The sequence below is a fragment of the Anneissia japonica genome, unplaced genomic scaffold (assembly GCF_011630105.1).
Source record: "Anneissia japonica isolate Jap-2015-1 unplaced genomic scaffold, ASM1163010v1 scaffold287829_len2072220_cov186, whole genome shotgun sequence".
In the NCBI taxonomy this organism is placed as follows: domain Eukaryota; kingdom Metazoa; phylum Echinodermata; class Crinoidea; order Comatulida; family Comatulidae; genus Anneissia; species Anneissia japonica.
In genome coordinates this window covers 1472725-1491207 of record NW_022716075.1, presented here as the reverse complement: position 1 = coordinate 1491207, position 18483 = coordinate 1472725, and the positions used below count along the sequence as shown (strand labels likewise).

General features: G+C 31.9%; 1 protein-coding gene across 1 annotated transcript in view; it reads left to right on the top strand.

Annotated features, from left to right (window-relative positions):
- The window catches only part of LOC117109584 (phospholipase D1-like), a gene marked incomplete in the record, with an annotated part of 59822 nt that overhangs the window by 27775 nt on the left and 13564 nt on the right, over positions 1 to 18483 (top strand). Inside the window, 10 exon segments of the mRNA XM_033251957.1 lie at positions 4277 to 4335; positions 6183 to 6287; positions 6749 to 6901; positions 8055 to 8198; positions 12079 to 12162; positions 12975 to 13056; positions 13864 to 13974; positions 15097 to 15294; positions 15820 to 16048; positions 17573 to 17691. Coding sequence (XP_033107848.1) covers positions 4277 to 4335; positions 6183 to 6287; positions 6749 to 6901; positions 8055 to 8198; positions 12079 to 12162; positions 12975 to 13056; positions 13864 to 13974; positions 15097 to 15294; positions 15820 to 16048; positions 17573 to 17691 — 1284 coding nt within the window.

Below are 18483 nucleotides of genomic sequence, written 5' to 3'. Positions count from 1 at the left end.
TATATTAGAATTTATATGTATGGTTTTTATGGTCAAATGACCGTGCTGTTTCAGTTTGAACTTTAAACTATAATACAACAATATGAAATAATAGTAAACATAAGAAATAATATAAGCCATGGTAGCCTAGTAGTAGTACAAACCAGATAGTTGAAAAGGTGAGAAAAAAAAATATTGTATTACAAAATATATATGCAGGCCTAGGTGATCACAATGTCATTCATTTAAAACTATTACAAATTAATCACTATGGCCTTCCCACTTTTAGGAGTGTTCATTTTTTGATGTACCGTAAATGCTTAAATAAGCGCCGCGGCGCTTATAACATTTTTGGAAGCTTCAGTGCGGCGCTTATTCGAGAGCAGCGCTTATAAAAAAAATATTGGCATGGCACTTTCCATTCTGCCTATTTATTTGAGAGTGGTGTTTAACAAAAATAAAAAAATCACATTTGGTGCGGCGCTTATTCGAGAGCGGTGCTTGTTCGAGAGCGGCGCTTATTGGAGCATTTACTGTATTTCTTTTGTTATTTTGGTAACTGCATTTTATTATTTAAACTTATAAGATTTTAACTCCAGAGGCATAGCTTTTAAATTGGTGGCTATGTGCTATTTTCTTTGAAATACTGGATATGTTCTGTGATGATTAAAGCAAAATAATATCATATTTACCCTGTAAGTTTCAATTTCAATTAGAGTTGTTTTTATTCTCAGCTGTTATTTTTTTCAGTTTGGACTTTTTAAATAAATGAAAGCATACAATATCAATATAGTAACCATAGGAAATACTATATATATATATATGTCTAAATTTTTTGCAGAATATATTTAAATAGCTTTTAAGTTGAAGCATAGACACACATACTCACATTTGCAGGAAAACTATAGCTCTTTTAGACCCATGTATTGTACTCCAGTAAAATATTCAATCACAGATGTTTTTGTGTTTTTTCAATTGACTGTTATTTCAGTCTATAAACAATATACTATAATATCAGGGAACAGTGAAATTTTTGTTCCCTGACAATATGAATTAGTAAACATAAGAAATAATACAAACCACATGGTAGCCTGGTAGAGTCCAGGTTGAAACCACTTAGATAAAAAAAAACAGATATGTAGTATATTTACGCTTGCTGCGTTGTTACTACTTTCATGCTTTTTATATAGGCCAGAGTACAGCCAACAACTACTCCAACTTTTACAACGCGTAGCTTTCGTAGACGTAACATACGATTTTGTTTAGTTGTAGGACATGCAGGATGTAGAATAAACAATCCTACAAACCCTTCTGCATGTAGGCTGTAGCAAGATCGAACGTGATAAATGTAGACCAAACCGACTGAACATAGACACAGTGTTGGTTCAGACTACCATTAAATAAAATTAATTATGATAAAACAAGCATCATCTAATTGCAAGTGTCTTGTGTATTTTTATTGTTCTAAGGTCTTCCTTTTACGAGTTGGAGTCTGTTCGCCCATCTCCTTTGAATAAATTTAATTAAGGCCCATATTGGTCTGATACCTGTTAACCTAGATGAATAAATGCAGGTGATCACAATGCCATTAATTTATAGTAGCCTAAATATATATATTGCATTTAAACTTCAACATCTAGTCCAATTTCATTTTAAAATTACATATCACAGAAATATAATTGAATTGTTTATTACTGTTAATTTAAGGGAAATAAATAGAATGTATCAGTGGAATTGAAACATGATAATCTCCCAGAAATTTCCATATATATGATTGTCATTAAAAGTCATGAATAATATCTTCATATATTTAAATATATTCACTCCTGGGCTACTTCCTACTTATTATGCAACTATAGGAAACTATTAATGGATGCTTCTTTGCCTTCTGGAATTCCATTCATTTTATATAGTATTACAACAACATTAATTCATAATTATAATAGTCCTTTCATATTTTTTAAAATTCTCTTTTCTGTCCCTTGTAACCTTAGTTAAAAAGTGCTTTGAAATTCCTGTAGTATTATGTAAAAATATTTTTATTTTTATTCCTATTGACTTGTTCAAAGCTGAACACCTGTTACAAAACTAGTGTGCATTGGTGTATTGTTTCTGAGTAAATATTCCTGACCTATGACCCTGGCTATTTACTGTAGGATTGTCTTTTATAAACTAGGTTGCCATATCGAACCTGAAGCTCCAGGTTATTTCTAAGTTATGGATATCACATGACATTTGTCTCCTATAACTATTACATATGTCTGACATAATGCATGATTGCTTGTGTGTGTTTTTCTTATGTGTTCACTGTCATCTAAAACTCGCGCTATATTTTATCACTTAGACTATATTTTTATGACACAATACAGTATGGGATAATTTAAGAATGGTTGATTCTAAAGACTTTTGATTTTGAGTGTAGTTAAAATTCTATGCATGTATATATGTTAAATGAAAAATAGTATTAGGCTCGAATTTTCATATGGGATGACTTAAGTTTTTTATTAAGTGGGACGGGGAGGGAAAAAACCCTGTCAGATGTCTTGTTCTTTCAAGACTTGTCTATTGCAATTCCTTACTTCTTGGTAAATAAAAAATGAACTCAAAAATCTTCAGCTCTTGCAAAACAAGACTGCTAAACTAGTGTTTAATTGTTGGAAATATGATCATGTCCCTCCTTTGTTCATTTGACTTCATTGGCTTAGAGTTGAGAAACAAATTGTTTATAAGACTGCAACCCTGATTTTTAAGTGTGTTCATGACTCTGGTCTTGTTTACCTTCACTTTATGTTCTATTAGGTCCTTCATTCTGAAATGGACTCACTCACTTTACTCTTAATTTCCTAACTAGAACTCACCTTAAATCTGAGCCAAAGGGCTTCTTCTTCCAGGCACCTGTGATTTGGAATCAGCTTCCGCTTAACATTCGTCAGTCTTCATCTCTCATCCAAGTCTCTCTTTAAAACTCACCTGTTCCAATAGATATATGGTCCTATAGCTCTGTGAGACACCAGTAAAGAGCGCTTTATAAATGCAAATTATTATTATTATTATTATTATTATTATTATTATTATTTTTATTATTATTATTTAAATTATTGTTATTATCATCATTGTTATTATTATTATTATTATTATTAGTAAATATAAAACAATTCAAAAATTCAGAATCATTATTGAAAAGGTTAAAAAGATTCAGTGTTGAAATCGTGTTGCTGTATTGCATTGTATTGAATGGCTTCCTAATATAGTCAGTAGCAATTAATCAATCACTCAGTCAATCAAATCAAAACAGTTTCTAATGAAGAACAAGCATCAAAAAGACACTGAGACACTGTTGAAAACTGCGGCACAAGGCAGAATGACTAAAAACTATTTCACTCCCTAAAAGTGTCACAAAGAGTCAGAGTCTATAAAGCTTCACTACTACATCATGTGAGGAGTAATAAGGTGTTTGCTGTTTAGATGAGAGAAAGAAAAAAATGAATGTGTTGCAAAGTCGATGTATCTGATATAAATTTGTCAGTTAAGTTCAATAGTGAACTAGTTTCGCTGATGTCATTATTTTACAGTTTACAATCTAGTTTTCACAGTATGTAAACTTTAACGATATATTCAAGAATATACTATTGGAATCATAGCATATCATTTCACAAAGTAATCATAACATCATTGCAGGTTGATTTCCAATATATTGTGTTTCTTATTTAATTTCCTGACACAGAATATTACCCACATTAAATTTGAAAATATATCTCCTAATTAAGAGTCCTGACATTTAATGCCTATATAATTAAAATGGTTTTAGTTTTGCTTTGAAACATAGTTTTCATACTTTTAGCTTTCCAATTATTATATATTTTTTACATTGGTATACTAGAACATAATAACAAAATACATAGGGGCCTTAGTAGGGGGAATGATTTATTATAGGAAGTTTGGAAAAAAAATCAAAGAGAACGTAACATCTTTTAAACCAAAATTGCTGCATAGCTTGCCACTTGAGATTTTGACTAGTTATTATGCATTTGCTAAAATATATTTACTATATTCAAATATATGATTTTCTACATTTTTTAGTCACCATCATAATAGATGTGTTGAATATGCAGACATCAAACCAAACCTATACCAATTACACTTATGTTTATTTACCCTGTTTATTTCAAAACTACATATTCATCTTAAACGTTCAACTAATATTATAATTATATAATTTATTTCCTGTTTGATACCCTTTAAGTTATAAAATTCTATTCTAAATGATAATTTCTTTGGCCTATTTGTATTATTTCAGTTGGAGTTTCTGGAGATCAGTCATCTGTCTTTTGTTAACGATCTTGGACCCAAAGGAAAGTAAGGATTTGTTTTCCCTTTATTTCTCTTTATAATAATACAAAACTTCATACAGTCGACCTTCCCATTTACGAACTTCTCATCTACGAACCTTCTATTTTACGAATGTTCGGCCGATGACGTCATCACTAGATAAATATTCATCTAATTTTTGCTATTTTTATTTATTTTTTATGAAAAATGAATTACAAAAGTCATTAAAAAATGCATAATAGTACTAGTTATACAGTACATTCCATAATATCATACTACTTTAGGCTTAGAAAAGTTAAACCAATACATGATGTAAAATAATCAAAACTAGACGAAATTCAGCGCTAGGCAGGCAGTGCATGCTGCTAGGCCTCCCTTGTCTAGGCTAAGGCATGGCTGGGCAGCCTATACCAGGGGGGCCTACTCTACCCTACTCTGTCTTATGGTTACCTGCGGTCTAAATGGACTGTAAATCGAATCAGCTAGTCCGAGTATAAATGTATGGTAGCATTAACCTTTTATTTTTTTAATAAATCACTGTTCGTATATTCAATAATCTGTATTATTTGTTTTTCACTGTCAAAAAATGATTAGCAAGCTGCTCTATTTTTAGAAGATGACATCAGCAATTACCCATCATTCAACGCTACAGGTACCAAAACCACATGTTTGGAAGTCAGGAAGGTCGAAAAAAATAGGAACAGTTACTTTTTTTAAATTATACAAAAAAAATACCTTGACTTAAGCCTGGTTCTCACGAGAGCCCTAGTATCCAGATCGGGAGCTAACCGTTAGCACCTGCATGAGAACGCCCGATCTGTATCTGGATATGCTCATGGTTAGCAAGCGCTATCAGTTAGCAAGTTGAGGGCATTTCTATCATCAACCAATCGCATGTACGCATTTACAATTTCCAGTGATTTGATCATCATATTGTTGGTATCCGGATCAGGATTTTCTCGCATGGACACACGGCAGCTAACGGGTAGCAGGATCCAGATCCTTCTAACCGTTAGCTGCCGTGTGAGAACATAGCCTAAATTAAATAAATAAATAAGCCCAGTGCTTTTAATACAAATTAATATCAATGTTTTACTAATTTGCTACAAATTACAGAGAGAGGCCTAGCTAAAGTTAGCAGAGAGCTGCTGCTAGACCCAGCTAAAGCTTGGCTAAACCACCACTGTATGTTGAACAGTCAGCCTATAGTGACATGGAAGATTAGGTCGGTCTGTCCATGGAACGATATTTCCTCAGCCTAATATGAATCGATATTTAAAATATTAGTTTGTCTTGCATTAAAATTTAATTGATTCTTCAACAATTTCTATAAATGTTTATTGAACACTTAAATGCAAAATTAAGCCTAGATGTTGGTAGGCAGGCCTAGTTATAGGCTACAACTTGGCGTTTTAAAACTTGAGGGCGCTATTCTTACAAACTTTTCATTTACGAATTTTCTCAATTACGAACTGCTTTCAGCCCAAGGTGTACGTAAATGGGAAGGTCGACTGTATTCATAAAAATGCATATAAAGGCTTGAGCTGGTTTTTCAAGAAAACAATAATTGTGAATATAATGAGATTTACAGATGATCAAACATTATCTGAAAATAAAAAAATTAATCACAAAGAAAATGGTCTATTGTATTAAACTGAATTTCAATGTTGACTCTTGATTTGTAGAATTCAATCATTTTAAAGCCACAAAAAACAGTTTTGATAAGTTGTACTATTGATAAAAACAGATTTTTGAATATTGAAAACCTGGGGAACAAATTGACATTGTAAAACGCTTTTGAAAAACAATAGTATTCAATATTTTATCTTTTTGTTATTACTTCTAAATGGAATTTTTTTTATTGGTTTTGTTAGAGAAGGCTGGGTGGAGAAGAGGTCAGGGGGACACCATGTGGCTCAGGGTTGTTGTGGGTGTTTGTCCTGCTGCGTGGAATGGTGCACTGCACACTACAACAAAAGGTAACTCCACTTTTTTTTTTAAACTAATTAATGTTTTGAACTATAAACTACATTGATTGATAAATATATATTTAGATACAATAATATATAGATATTAATTCCTGCAAAAAGTAATATAAAATTGCAAATTATTTGGCATTAGATGCTTTTCAAAAACTAAATTATTTTAGTTTTGAAAAATGCATGATTTACGTTGATTTATTGATTCAATTTCTGTTATTTTGCAGCATTTAAATAGTTGGAATATTAAAAATTTTAAAATAGCAGTTTTATTATTAAAGTTTATCATTGGGGACCACATTTAGCTACCTGTCATTTCAGGCCATTTTTACCGGGGCTATTTTTCCCAGGGCCAATTTTACGGTACACCATAAATGCACAGTCACAGCAGAAGAAAAAAAAAGTAAGATCAAAATCTATTACATAGTCTAAAATAGGTTTTTTTGAAACATATTTTTCAGGTGGTTTATTGCTAAAGATTCCTTTGTTTCTTATGTTAACCCTGATGATGGACATATGCGGTCTGTGTTACTTATGGACAAGCACTTTGTTGCTAGAAGTGGACAAGAGCATGTTGGTGATGCCCGCAGTCTCTTAGTGTCTAATGAGTTTAGGTAAGTTAACAACAGTGTTTGAGCTGCTACTGTGGACAGATGAGAGTAGCTGGTACCAGTTTACCAGGTAGCTTAGACATGAAGAGACCCTAAGGGGAGAAGCAAGTTGCTGTACAAGCTAGTCAACACCTCAAGGGCTTTGAGACTCTTGTACTCTCTATAAATTTAGGGGCGGAACCAGAGATGTCCGAAAGTGGAGCCAATAGAGACAACACAACCCCGGCAAAATTGTTTTCTAGACACCAAAAAATTACCTCTGAGGCGATCAGTTATTTCTTTTTCTTTGTTGTTTTTTTGTTTTTACTTTCCAAAAGGGAAATTACATTAATATTAAACCAAAAATTGCGGGAAGGAATATTAGAAAGAAATTAAGACACATGATTGAATATGCTAATTTTTTGCTTGCTAAAACCATATTGGTGTATTGTTTAGGAGTTTACATTATATATCTATGTTAGTATTTTAATATTTTAATTATTGTAATTTATTTGTAAAATTTCATGAAATAATTGATATGTGGTACCCCAAAACTTGAGTGCCAAAGAAAATGTTGAAGTTTAATAGATTTAATAGTTAACATATATCAATGCAAAATAAAAAAAAATTGTTCTGATAAATGTTTTGACTGGATATTATGTCAATTCCTGATTGTAAACCAAAATGAAATGTGTGCATAGTGCCTGACTTGAAATGTTATGCCTTTGTTCAAATCTTCAGTAGTCAGTTATTTTTTTTATCATTTACATATGATTATGTTTCCAAACTGAATAGCATATATTCATAATATCTTTTTTTACCACAATAATTACGATCGGTGTGCGTGGTAATTTATTTGTACATTTTCAGATTATTAAGTAAAATTAATGACGCTTGAATACCATAGCACAGAATCTCCTTTGATGCTTTAGCCGCACTACTGCTAGTTATATTTGACCAGGTGACTTGCTTATGAATGTATGATGTCATAGCTCTTAAAACTTATAGTGCATTCACTAGTAATCACATATCACATAGTCGATAACTCCGGATGTTTCATTTTATCAGGCAGAGAAGGATGATAATGGATGAAAGATTAAATATGAAATTACCCAGTGAGAAATTTAAGCCGATAAGCTAGATTCTTTTAATGGAATTTTTCTTGTAATCTTTGTAGGGATCTAGTGGTGAGATGTAGTAACAGGCACATTGCTCGTGAGTGGATGGTTCAGATAATGCTAATGGCGGAAAGCTGCGAGTACACCAATAAACAGCGGTTCAACTCATTTGCACCGGTGCGAAACGAAACATATGCAAGCTGGTAAGTAGCGATCGGCACACAGTTGTACATTCCATCAGTGCATATGGAGCTCAGTAAGATTAAAATGTTATTGTTGCTGTCATATTAGTTTTATTTATATTTTCCCCTGGGTGCTTTCATCCAGACATTACACCATAGTGCATTTTCAGGTTTCCATGCTCTTTTATGTCAATATGGTTTCTTTGTGTTTAATGTATTAAAGTATTTGAATGATTAAAATCTATTTGTGAGAAGAACTGTACCACTGAAAAGTCATATATTATTCATTGATAGTCCCATGCTGATCATAATTTTTTTATAAACATTATCTAATTTTTTCTAATATTTTTGCCTGTTTGGTAACAAAAGCAGAATCAATATCAGTATAAAAAAAAATAATTGGTAATTTAAATCAATTTAAGAAAATTGAAACAACCAATTATAGGACCATTAGCCGTTGAAAAATTTTTGAAAATGCTGTAAATCAAAAACATAGAGGAAAGACAAAAGCAACCAATACAACCTTCATTCAAGTCTTATAATAACAATTTAAAACAAAATTATTCCAGGAGTCCTATCTTAATGATTAATGACTTAATTGGTTGTGAACACCTCGTTTAATCTTGTAATTATAAGACAAGTGAGAGTAAAGTAGATTTTAATTACTGTCAACCAGCAATAAATAAAACACTCAAATCTGTGTACTTTAAAACTGGTTTAAAAAAAGGGAACTATTTTTTTCTAGAGAGGATTTTTGATATGTCATAAATAAAATTAACTTTTAAATCGTTATTTGGCATTTTTTTATGAGGTTATAGGCCATTGTGATTTACCCCTTTAGCAGCATGACGTCAGTGTAAGCTACTGTCGTAACCAAAAATTGTATAGGTCCACGGTTTGGAAGATTGTTCCATGCCTTAGTTGCACGGTATAAAAATGCTCTCTTGCCTTTATGATTTTCCATTTCTGCTTCTTCAAGGTGTTGTTTGATTTAGTGCAGTGAGATTTGATATTTTGTTTAAAAATGAATTTGTTGCTGTTAGATGCAGAAATGTCTTTCAGGCACTTAAATGTAGGCAATAATAGATGTTCTTTCCACCTATCAGTCAACCTATTCTATATATTCAACACATTTTTATTCAACAACATTACATTTGAAACACAATATATCGAGACAATTAAAATAGTAAAATATTGCTGAAGAAACAGAGACATTTTAAAACTCTTGCGAGCTTGGCATACAGTGTTCCTTCATAAAATCATAAGTTAAAATATAAAATCAATTAAAGTCACTAAGCTTAAACTACAGGACACTTAGCTAGCAATAAAAATTACAATACTAAAATTGTGAGATAAAAGGATAGTCTTGCATAAAATCTATCTCAGATCATTCATTAATATCAATGATGAGAGTTTTAATGTCAACTGATAGAATTGTTCTTAACCTATTCTGGAAAATTTTGCCCTTTTATAATCTCAGAAGTTTTTATTGCACTGTGTTTTCATGTGGGATTGGAATATGCCTTGATAAATACCAGTCTTCTAATGTTTATTAGTTTTCTTGATAGAAGAGGTGGAATAGTAAAACAACCATTTCCTTCTGTACATTTGCTGAGAATCACCATGATAAAGCTACAACATGCATAATGATTAATCTCTCTTACCAATAGGAGCCACTGTGCATTAATGTTTGATAAAAGAAAAATCACTATGGCAACGGCGGCAATTACTTTTCAGTTGCATCCTAAAGTGAAGTCTATGAATACCTTAAATGCTCACTTTCATGTAACTAATAGAATACTGTTGACAATACTTCATCTTAATAGAAAATAAATCTTTGGTCAAACTGTAACTAAAAGCATCAAGAATAAAAGAGAATAGGCTTTAAATTGGAGTGTGTGCCTACTTACTTTAATTTATTTAATCTATTGTATTATACACAAATCAATTTTCTTAAAGATTTCATATTTTTTTTATCATTTCTTTCTTTTCATTACTTGCATAATTGTCATATACGTATTCTAGAATATAGACAGATCCCTGTCTCTAGAATGTCTGGATCGATTGTTAACTTCATACATAATTTTCTTAGTCAATTTGTAATAGGCCTGGCCTCTTCAGCCATCCCAAGGCAAAGCAATATAACTCACATTTTTGTCGATTTTGAAATAATATCATTTAGGAGTATATTTTAAAACACTCCTGAATTACCTGTGAAAATTTCAGGTCTCAACAATGAGTCGTTTTGGAGATAGCACCACTTACCTTTAAGTATAAAACTTACAATTTAGTGATATTCCATGGTAAAACAAGTAACTGCAAGATTATATTGCAAAACAAAAATATCTACAATAAGAAATGTTGTTTTACCTCAGAATGGTATTCCAAAATTGTTTTAAGCTGATGGAGTTTGGCATAGCAAAATCAAGTGGTAAACCTTCATATCAATAATCCTAACTATGGCATCTTCTTATTCATTCCTGATGATAACATAATTAATGTCGAAATATTGAATTCCGACACGATGGCGTGCATTTCGATACTTGGAGTATGTATTATGCTATCGCAACATGCTTAAGTTAAATAATGCATATGATTGCCCCAGACGTGATAAATTTTAAAAAAATTCAAGTTGCACTTGACAATTCTCAATGTTTCCAAGGTAAAACAACATATCTGTGAATATCGTTAATAACTTTGCAATACACCAACTGTGTACTTAAAATTTCACATCTTATCATAATTTCTATAGATATATTTTCCTGCAAAATTTCAGAATGGTGCACCAATTTGTTGCAAACTTTAACTCTATTTTCCTCGAAAAGTGAAAACTTCATGTTATGTTGTTTTGTCACGGAACAGCCATCTTACAAATAGTGTTATCATCATCGTTGTTGATGAGCTAACACTAAAGCATAGGAGTTGTTCCTTATAATTATGTTGCCTTAAAATGAGTATTTGATGAGTTTTGCTTTACTCAAGCATATTTTATGGAATTAGTGCATAAAACATTAGACCGCTTGAGTTTGTTATGTTTAGAATACCCAATATAGTGTTCTCCCAATTGAAACATTTTTACTGGTAAATTGGTCCATAAATATTCAGCTGTGCATGCAGTATTAAAGGCATTATCCCTTTTGAGTGGAGTTTAATGACTTGAAGAAACAACAACACATATAGTCATAGCCTAGGTATAGACTGGAATGGTATTCATTTATTGAAAGAAGGACTACCTATACTGCCGAATTTCTCACTATAACAACTCCCTGCTCCTACCAACTGGAACCACATTGCAATAATGTTTAATAAGAAATAATCACTGTAAAAACAGAGACGATTACTTTCTACATTATCACAAGTGATTATAGGGTCACCTGCAGCCATGCCTGCAGTTAACCATTAGGCTTATGATTTGTTGCGGTTTGCTTCACTGTTATTGTCTATTAGGTCCTAATGTTGACATTTTAACTGTAGATGGCCGCCTATTAGGGTTAATGGAACGTAAATAATCTCCTATTGCCTATTTATGCATGTTTACTTTTTAGTGCTATAAAAGCTGCAGTTTACAATCTCTATTGACAGACAGACATACCCTGTACATAGTAATAGTCTATGTTTCAGCAGGTAGCGTTAGTAAATCATACCAAAATACATTCAATCTTATTTTTTTTTTCTCTCTTTTACAAACACATTAAAAAATCACCTATACTAAAAAAGAAAAAAATTAAATAGCCAAATCAGGGATCTGTAATAGTTACATATTTTTTTGTATACCAAGTTTCAAGTTGAAGTAATAAATTAATGTTTTCTTTTTTTTCCAGCGACACAGAGAATATATTTTTATACACTATCCAGTAGACTAATAACAATTATTGATAATTATAATATTTCTGTTGTTTAGGTTTGTGGATGGTGAACACTATTTTGAATCGTTAGCTGATGCTTTAGAGGAAGCAAAGGAAGAAATATTCATTTCTGATTGGTGGTAAGTATTTAAATATTTGATAATTGATTGGTTAAAAGGTATGCAAACATGTTGTTAAAAAAGTCAATATGCTAACAAGTTATTGTTAGAAAAGTTCATGTTTGCTGATCGTGTTCTTGATCACTGTTGAATTTTATTGCTATTGTAAACATTTTTGGTTAAATAATCCTGAAAATAATTAATTTTGATAATTATTTACATAGTACGGTAATCTAGTTGTGACACTATGTTATCATCTGGCAGTTAACTCTGTAATAGTGGTGAAGGTATAGTGTGTATATTCAGTGAATGTGCACGATGGATGCTACAACAAAAGAAAAAACACCACACATTTCCTAATAACCGAATTTCCATGTGGATGCTTTATTAGTAAACACACAGTAAGGCAGTATGGCCATAGACATATGCTCCCGCTGGGGGGGCCTTTTTTTTTGTTTTACGATGGCCCCCCCAACAGAAATTATGTATTTCATGGCCTTTTTGATTTATCATTTATGCACTTTTATAAGTTTATTATTTGTTTGTTTAACTTGTATATTTTGTTTTTATTTTAAAATATATTATTATTGTTATTGTTATTTTGTATTGAATTATATGTATTATTATTGTTGTTATAACCATTACTGTTATTATTATTATTATTATTATTAAACAGTATTATCGTTTTATGATTATTATTATTATTATTACTACGGTAAGCTAAACCTAGATTCTGAAAATCTTACACTAATATTATTATTATAATTATTGAACAATTTCTTTATTATTATTGTCATTACCATTGAAATATAATCTTTTATTTTGGATTAAAGGTTTAACCCCGATATCTACCTTAAAAGACCAATTTTTCATGGACATAGGTGGAGAATTGACAACATTCTTCAAAGAAAAGCAGTAAGTAGATTTCTTTAATTAATCTTTTTATTATAGGCTGATAAACCGAGTATAATAATGGCTTAAACTAATGTTCAAATTCTGATGAGGGTGTATCATATTGATATGTGATCCGAGCCAGTACCTTTAAGGACTATAATATTGTTTAGAGAGTGAAGGAAGATACTTTCAATGAAATTTAAATTCACCACAAAGCCCTAGTGACTACTGAAATGGTAAGACTATATCTGAATATCAAGTAGGAAAGCTAAGTTCATATCTCGATTGTGATTTTTTTTTTTTTTAACTGCAGATTAGCTCAACTTTACCCTTTTTGACATCATTGCATATTTATTTTCCAACATCAATATAGCTTGTAGTGTATCTGCATAATCAAGCTGGTGCAGGAGTTGATGGGTTTAGAAAATTCCCCTTTTCAAGAAATGCCCTTTTCAAATTATTAGTAAAAGGTATCATTTGGCAATTTTTAATGTATTAGAGTGCCATTTACAAACTTCTGTGGTGTTATATCTTAAAAATTCTCCCCAACCATGGTGGGGCTGAGGTGGGTATTGACTCAAATTGCAACCATTTGGTGATAAATTAGAACTCCCTTTAGAAATCCTGCTTGGCGATATATATTACTGGAACATATGATCAACTCTTTAGTGTATCATGAATAATGTTTTACTATTTTTTTGTCCATGCAGCCCTTATTTCTATTACTCTAATGTACTGTACATTAAATACTATGTGACCTTTGATATATGGATTGGATCATTTGGTTTGCTAATATTATATGTTTTGATGCGTTCTTTTATTTTCTAGGAAGAGGGAGTAAAAGTATGTATACTCCTGTACAAAGAAGTAGAGATGGCTCTCGGTCTGTGCAGCAAGGAAACAAAACGAAGATTACAAAAACTGCATAAAAATATCAGGGTAAATTTTTGTTATAATGATAAAATTAATTATATTTGGTATTAATTTTAGCACCCTTCACAACCCAGTGTCCTGTAGCACTTGCAATATGCTGTTAATAAATTGTTAATAGATTCAAATATTTGTACACATAATATGTTTATGCCATTCTCTTAGTTATAGAGAAAAAAAAAATTGTTGGCTTGTAATTACAGTGATTACAGTCATTTTCAATATAGAGGGCGACATTCTATGAATTGTATTCAGTTGTGCATATGTCTACAGTCTGCAGCAAACCATGATCAGATCATGTTGAATCGTCTCTAGCCTTTCTGATTCAGTTAGTACACAGGAATACAGGTTTCTTTTACGCATTGTTTGTCAACAATGTTTTTTTTTTCTTGCCCTTGCCTTTCTAACCACCTTCAAAAAGTATTGAGTCATAGTCACTTATTTTTTTTCTGATGGCTTTCACAGTATTCCACCTTTGATTTAGTTTGAAAGTGGCACAGTTATATTTGAGACGTTATTTACCCTCTCTCCCATTTATACTTTAATGGCATTAATGTTATTTCTTATATTAACTAATTCTTGTGGTGCATATCTTCACATAAACCTGTTCAAAGCCTGGGGTATGAAGCTAATGTCCCTGTCACACCTTGACGATTTAGTCAGCGTATGCCTACATATCAAAATTTCTCTTAAACGCTGGCATACGTTGAACTATTTTTTTTTTTTTTCTTCAATTTTGGGTGCATACATAGCGTATTCATAACAAATTAGACGTACACATAAACGCATTAGTAACTTATATAGAACATTTTTATAACTTGTAGAAAAGTTATACCAATGAATGCTTGGCGTATTGCCGGCGTTCAGAACTTATGCCCAATGATAGTCTACCTTATGCACAGCGGAATTGTACTCAACATACTACAAAGTATACCAGCATGCTTCAGCGTGTCCGTAACTTATACAAAACTTACCAATAACTTATTCGACGTACGCTAGATCGTCAAGGTGTGACAGGGCCAAACAGTGCCTTAGAGAATCTGGATTTAAGAATAACTTTATTCAATTTTATCATCAATTAAAAAAGTATCTTAAACATATACTGATTTTAAAATAATTTTTTCTTGGCAGGTTATCCGCCATCCTGACCATGTACCCGGTGGAACCATCCTCTGGGCCCATCATGAGAAATTAGTAGCAATAGACCAACAAGTGGCCTACCTAGGTGGCCTGGACATCTGCTATGGACGATGGGATGACTTTAAACACCGTCTCGTGGACTTGGGCTCAGCATTCTCTCAAAGTCATGAGAATCCGTATGCAAAGAAGGTACTTTTGTTCTGATGATATAATTACCGTAAAGCTTAAGGCCTGTTCATACTTCAACGATAACGATAACGATCAAAAAGCTAAAAAGCGATTGTTCATGTAGAAAACAGAAGAAATAAGAGAATTTTTTAGACTAGGACGATTCGATAATGATTTATCGTGTATACGATAACAAAATATTTTAACAAATCAAATCAGATGTTGTCATATAATCATGAAAAAACGATAAAATCGTTGCTACTACTACGATGTCTTTCCATGATTATGACGTCACCTGATTTGATTTGTCAAAATATGTTGTTATCGCATAACTGATAAATCGTTATCGTATCGTTCTAGTGTAAAAACTTCTCTTATTTCTTTAGTTTTCTATGTCACAGTATTTAAACCCAGGTAGCTAAGATTGGAAGGTTGCAAGAATCATTTCATCTATACATTTTAAATAATTGCAACAAAATATATGTTTTTAAAAAATATATGAAACCAGATATTAATATTTTGTGCTTTTACATTTTTTGTTTGTAGCGAGAGATTCCAGGCAATGGTGAGGTCAGTAATGTGACCTTTACAGATGTCGATGGCAATAGAAATGACAGTCTACGAATACAATCCATGAAGAATTCGACACTTAGGACGAGTGTCGATGAGAGGCTAGATCAGATGGGTATACATGGGGCTCCTAAGCTGTGGCCTGGGAAGGACTATTGTAATTTTATTGTGAGGGATGTAGCTGACCCACACGATGCCTTTACTGGTAAATATAATTAAAGTTTTGATGATCATCATCTTCATTATGATGTAATTAAATTTGTGACGTTGATGGTGTTGTAATCAAAGTGGTGATGATGTTGATGCAATTAAAGTGGTGATGATGATGGTGAGAGTGGTGGAGATAAGTTAATTGATGCTGATGATGATCATAATGGTGATTTTCATGGCAATGGTGTCAATGGTAATGAATGTGATGAAAGTAATGATGTTATAGTTTTGTTGCTGATGGTAGTATTGATGTTAATGCTTGTGAATATAGTAATTTATTCATTCATTCTTTCATAATGGTATATTTATTAATAAAATCATCTTCACAGAAAGACTGAATTGAGGTAATTATTTACATAAAATTAATGAATCCCAACAATAAAATGTTAAAAGGGGTAAAAAGATACAAAAAAAAAGCAGACATTGAAAAAAACAGTAAAAGAATAAATCACATAAAATATAAACATAGAAAGAGATCCTCATCGTTGGAAGCTCTTGTCCGCTGCATCACATATGGCACTTGAAGAAGAACACTGGTTTTGGTATGGCATGCCTCATATGTTTTGACCCTCCACAACCTACAAATTTATCAGTATTACCCCGGTATTCTTAAAACGAACTTTAGTCGAAGTTCGAGCTAAAACTTAAAAATTACGTCATTTCGTATTCTTAAAACGAACTTCAACTAGCACTGCGACTAAATGACGCGAACCTCGACTAAAATGACACCTCCGCAGGCCGATTTTTTTAGTCAGCCTAGGGTCAGGCTAAATTGCCGACTTGAAATATTTACCCACTAAAAACGTGTTTTTTGTAACTCACTATAAAGTGAAACGAATAAAAACGATTGTATACGCAGTTTGATATATCTTCGGTGTGTTAAACAAAAGAGACATCAAGTTTAGCTTCCAGAAGGAGAAATTAACATGTTTTGCTGGCCACATGCGATAGTTCCTGATTTGCACGAAATCCCCTCGCGTTGCGATCACATAGCTTCACAATAACAACAACAAAGATGGCGCCGCCCTCGCTCGGGCTCAACTATAATAGTTCTTCAAAGAAAGCAAATTTTCAGTGTCTGTTCAAATTCTCTATTGTAATATGTTAACAACTAATATAGTTATTATTATAGAAAATTAATTAAGGGAATGATGGTCTATTATGAATTATGAGGAAATACGTTTTTGAACCACAGACGGCAGCTTAATATTCATCCGTGTTACCGGATCTGTAAAATTTCGTCTGCTATAAAAGTTAGCCCTTTTCATTGGTTAGTTTGATAGTCGTGGCTTGCCAGTCGTCTTCAGTTGAACTAAAACTAGGACTTGATTTAGTCGTAGTTAAAACTTCGACTACATTGTTTGTGAATACAAATTGAAGTTAAAGATGCAACTAGCACTAAATGAAGTTCTAGTTCGAAGTTCAACTAAAGTTTGTTTTAAGAATACGGGCGTTAGTGACCATTTTGCTAAGATCTTATTATAAAAGAAACCGTTAAATTCTCATGTCCTGTTTTCAGATAATGTGGACCGTTCAAAGACACCTCGTATGCCGTGGCACGATATAGCTGGCTCAGTAACGGGGAAGTTGGCAGCAGATGTATCAAGACATTTTATACAAAGGTGGAATGCATCTAAGGTAACAAGCCTGTGTTGAGCGAAGAACATCAATATTCAATACTTTAATTGCTTGACAAAATCAGATTTAGAAAAAACATTTCTCACCAATTAGCAAGTGCTGAAATGATGTTATTCACTACGTGGATCTTTTTTTTCCTTCTTCAATGAGATAGAGAGAACAATGTAATTTCCATAAGAATGGATGAATTAAACATGGTCTTGAAGATAACAAAACATCCCTGTGTTGAGCAAATAATATTAATTCAAATCAGTTCAATTCTTGAATTTTTTACAATTAATATCCATAAATACAAAAAACAAGACAAAAGAGAATATTCAATACTTTAATTGCTTGTGAAAATTAGATTGAGAAAATACATTTCTCACTAATTAGCAAATAATGAAATGATATTACAGGCCTCCCTCCAAAATAGAGATCAGTGTAAATACACAACACTATAAATAGATTAAAAAACATTAAGGATTATAAATATAATATAATAAAATATCTGGACCTGTATAATTATTATTATTATTTTTTTTATTATTATTGTTATCATTATTATTTAAATGTATCTAGTAATCATTTCTTTCATTAAACACTCTGATTGCTGTTGAAATTTTCTGTAACGCTCAGTATTTGGCTTTAACTTAGAGTAATCTGGAACTTAAGGGACTTGCTCAAAAACTGTAAACCAAAGGATGGTTTTCATCCATCAGTATATTTCAAACTTTCGTAACAATAAAATTTTTATGTATAACATGAAGTAATAAAACTTGTTGTCCTGTAGTCTTACCAGCTTGTCTAGTG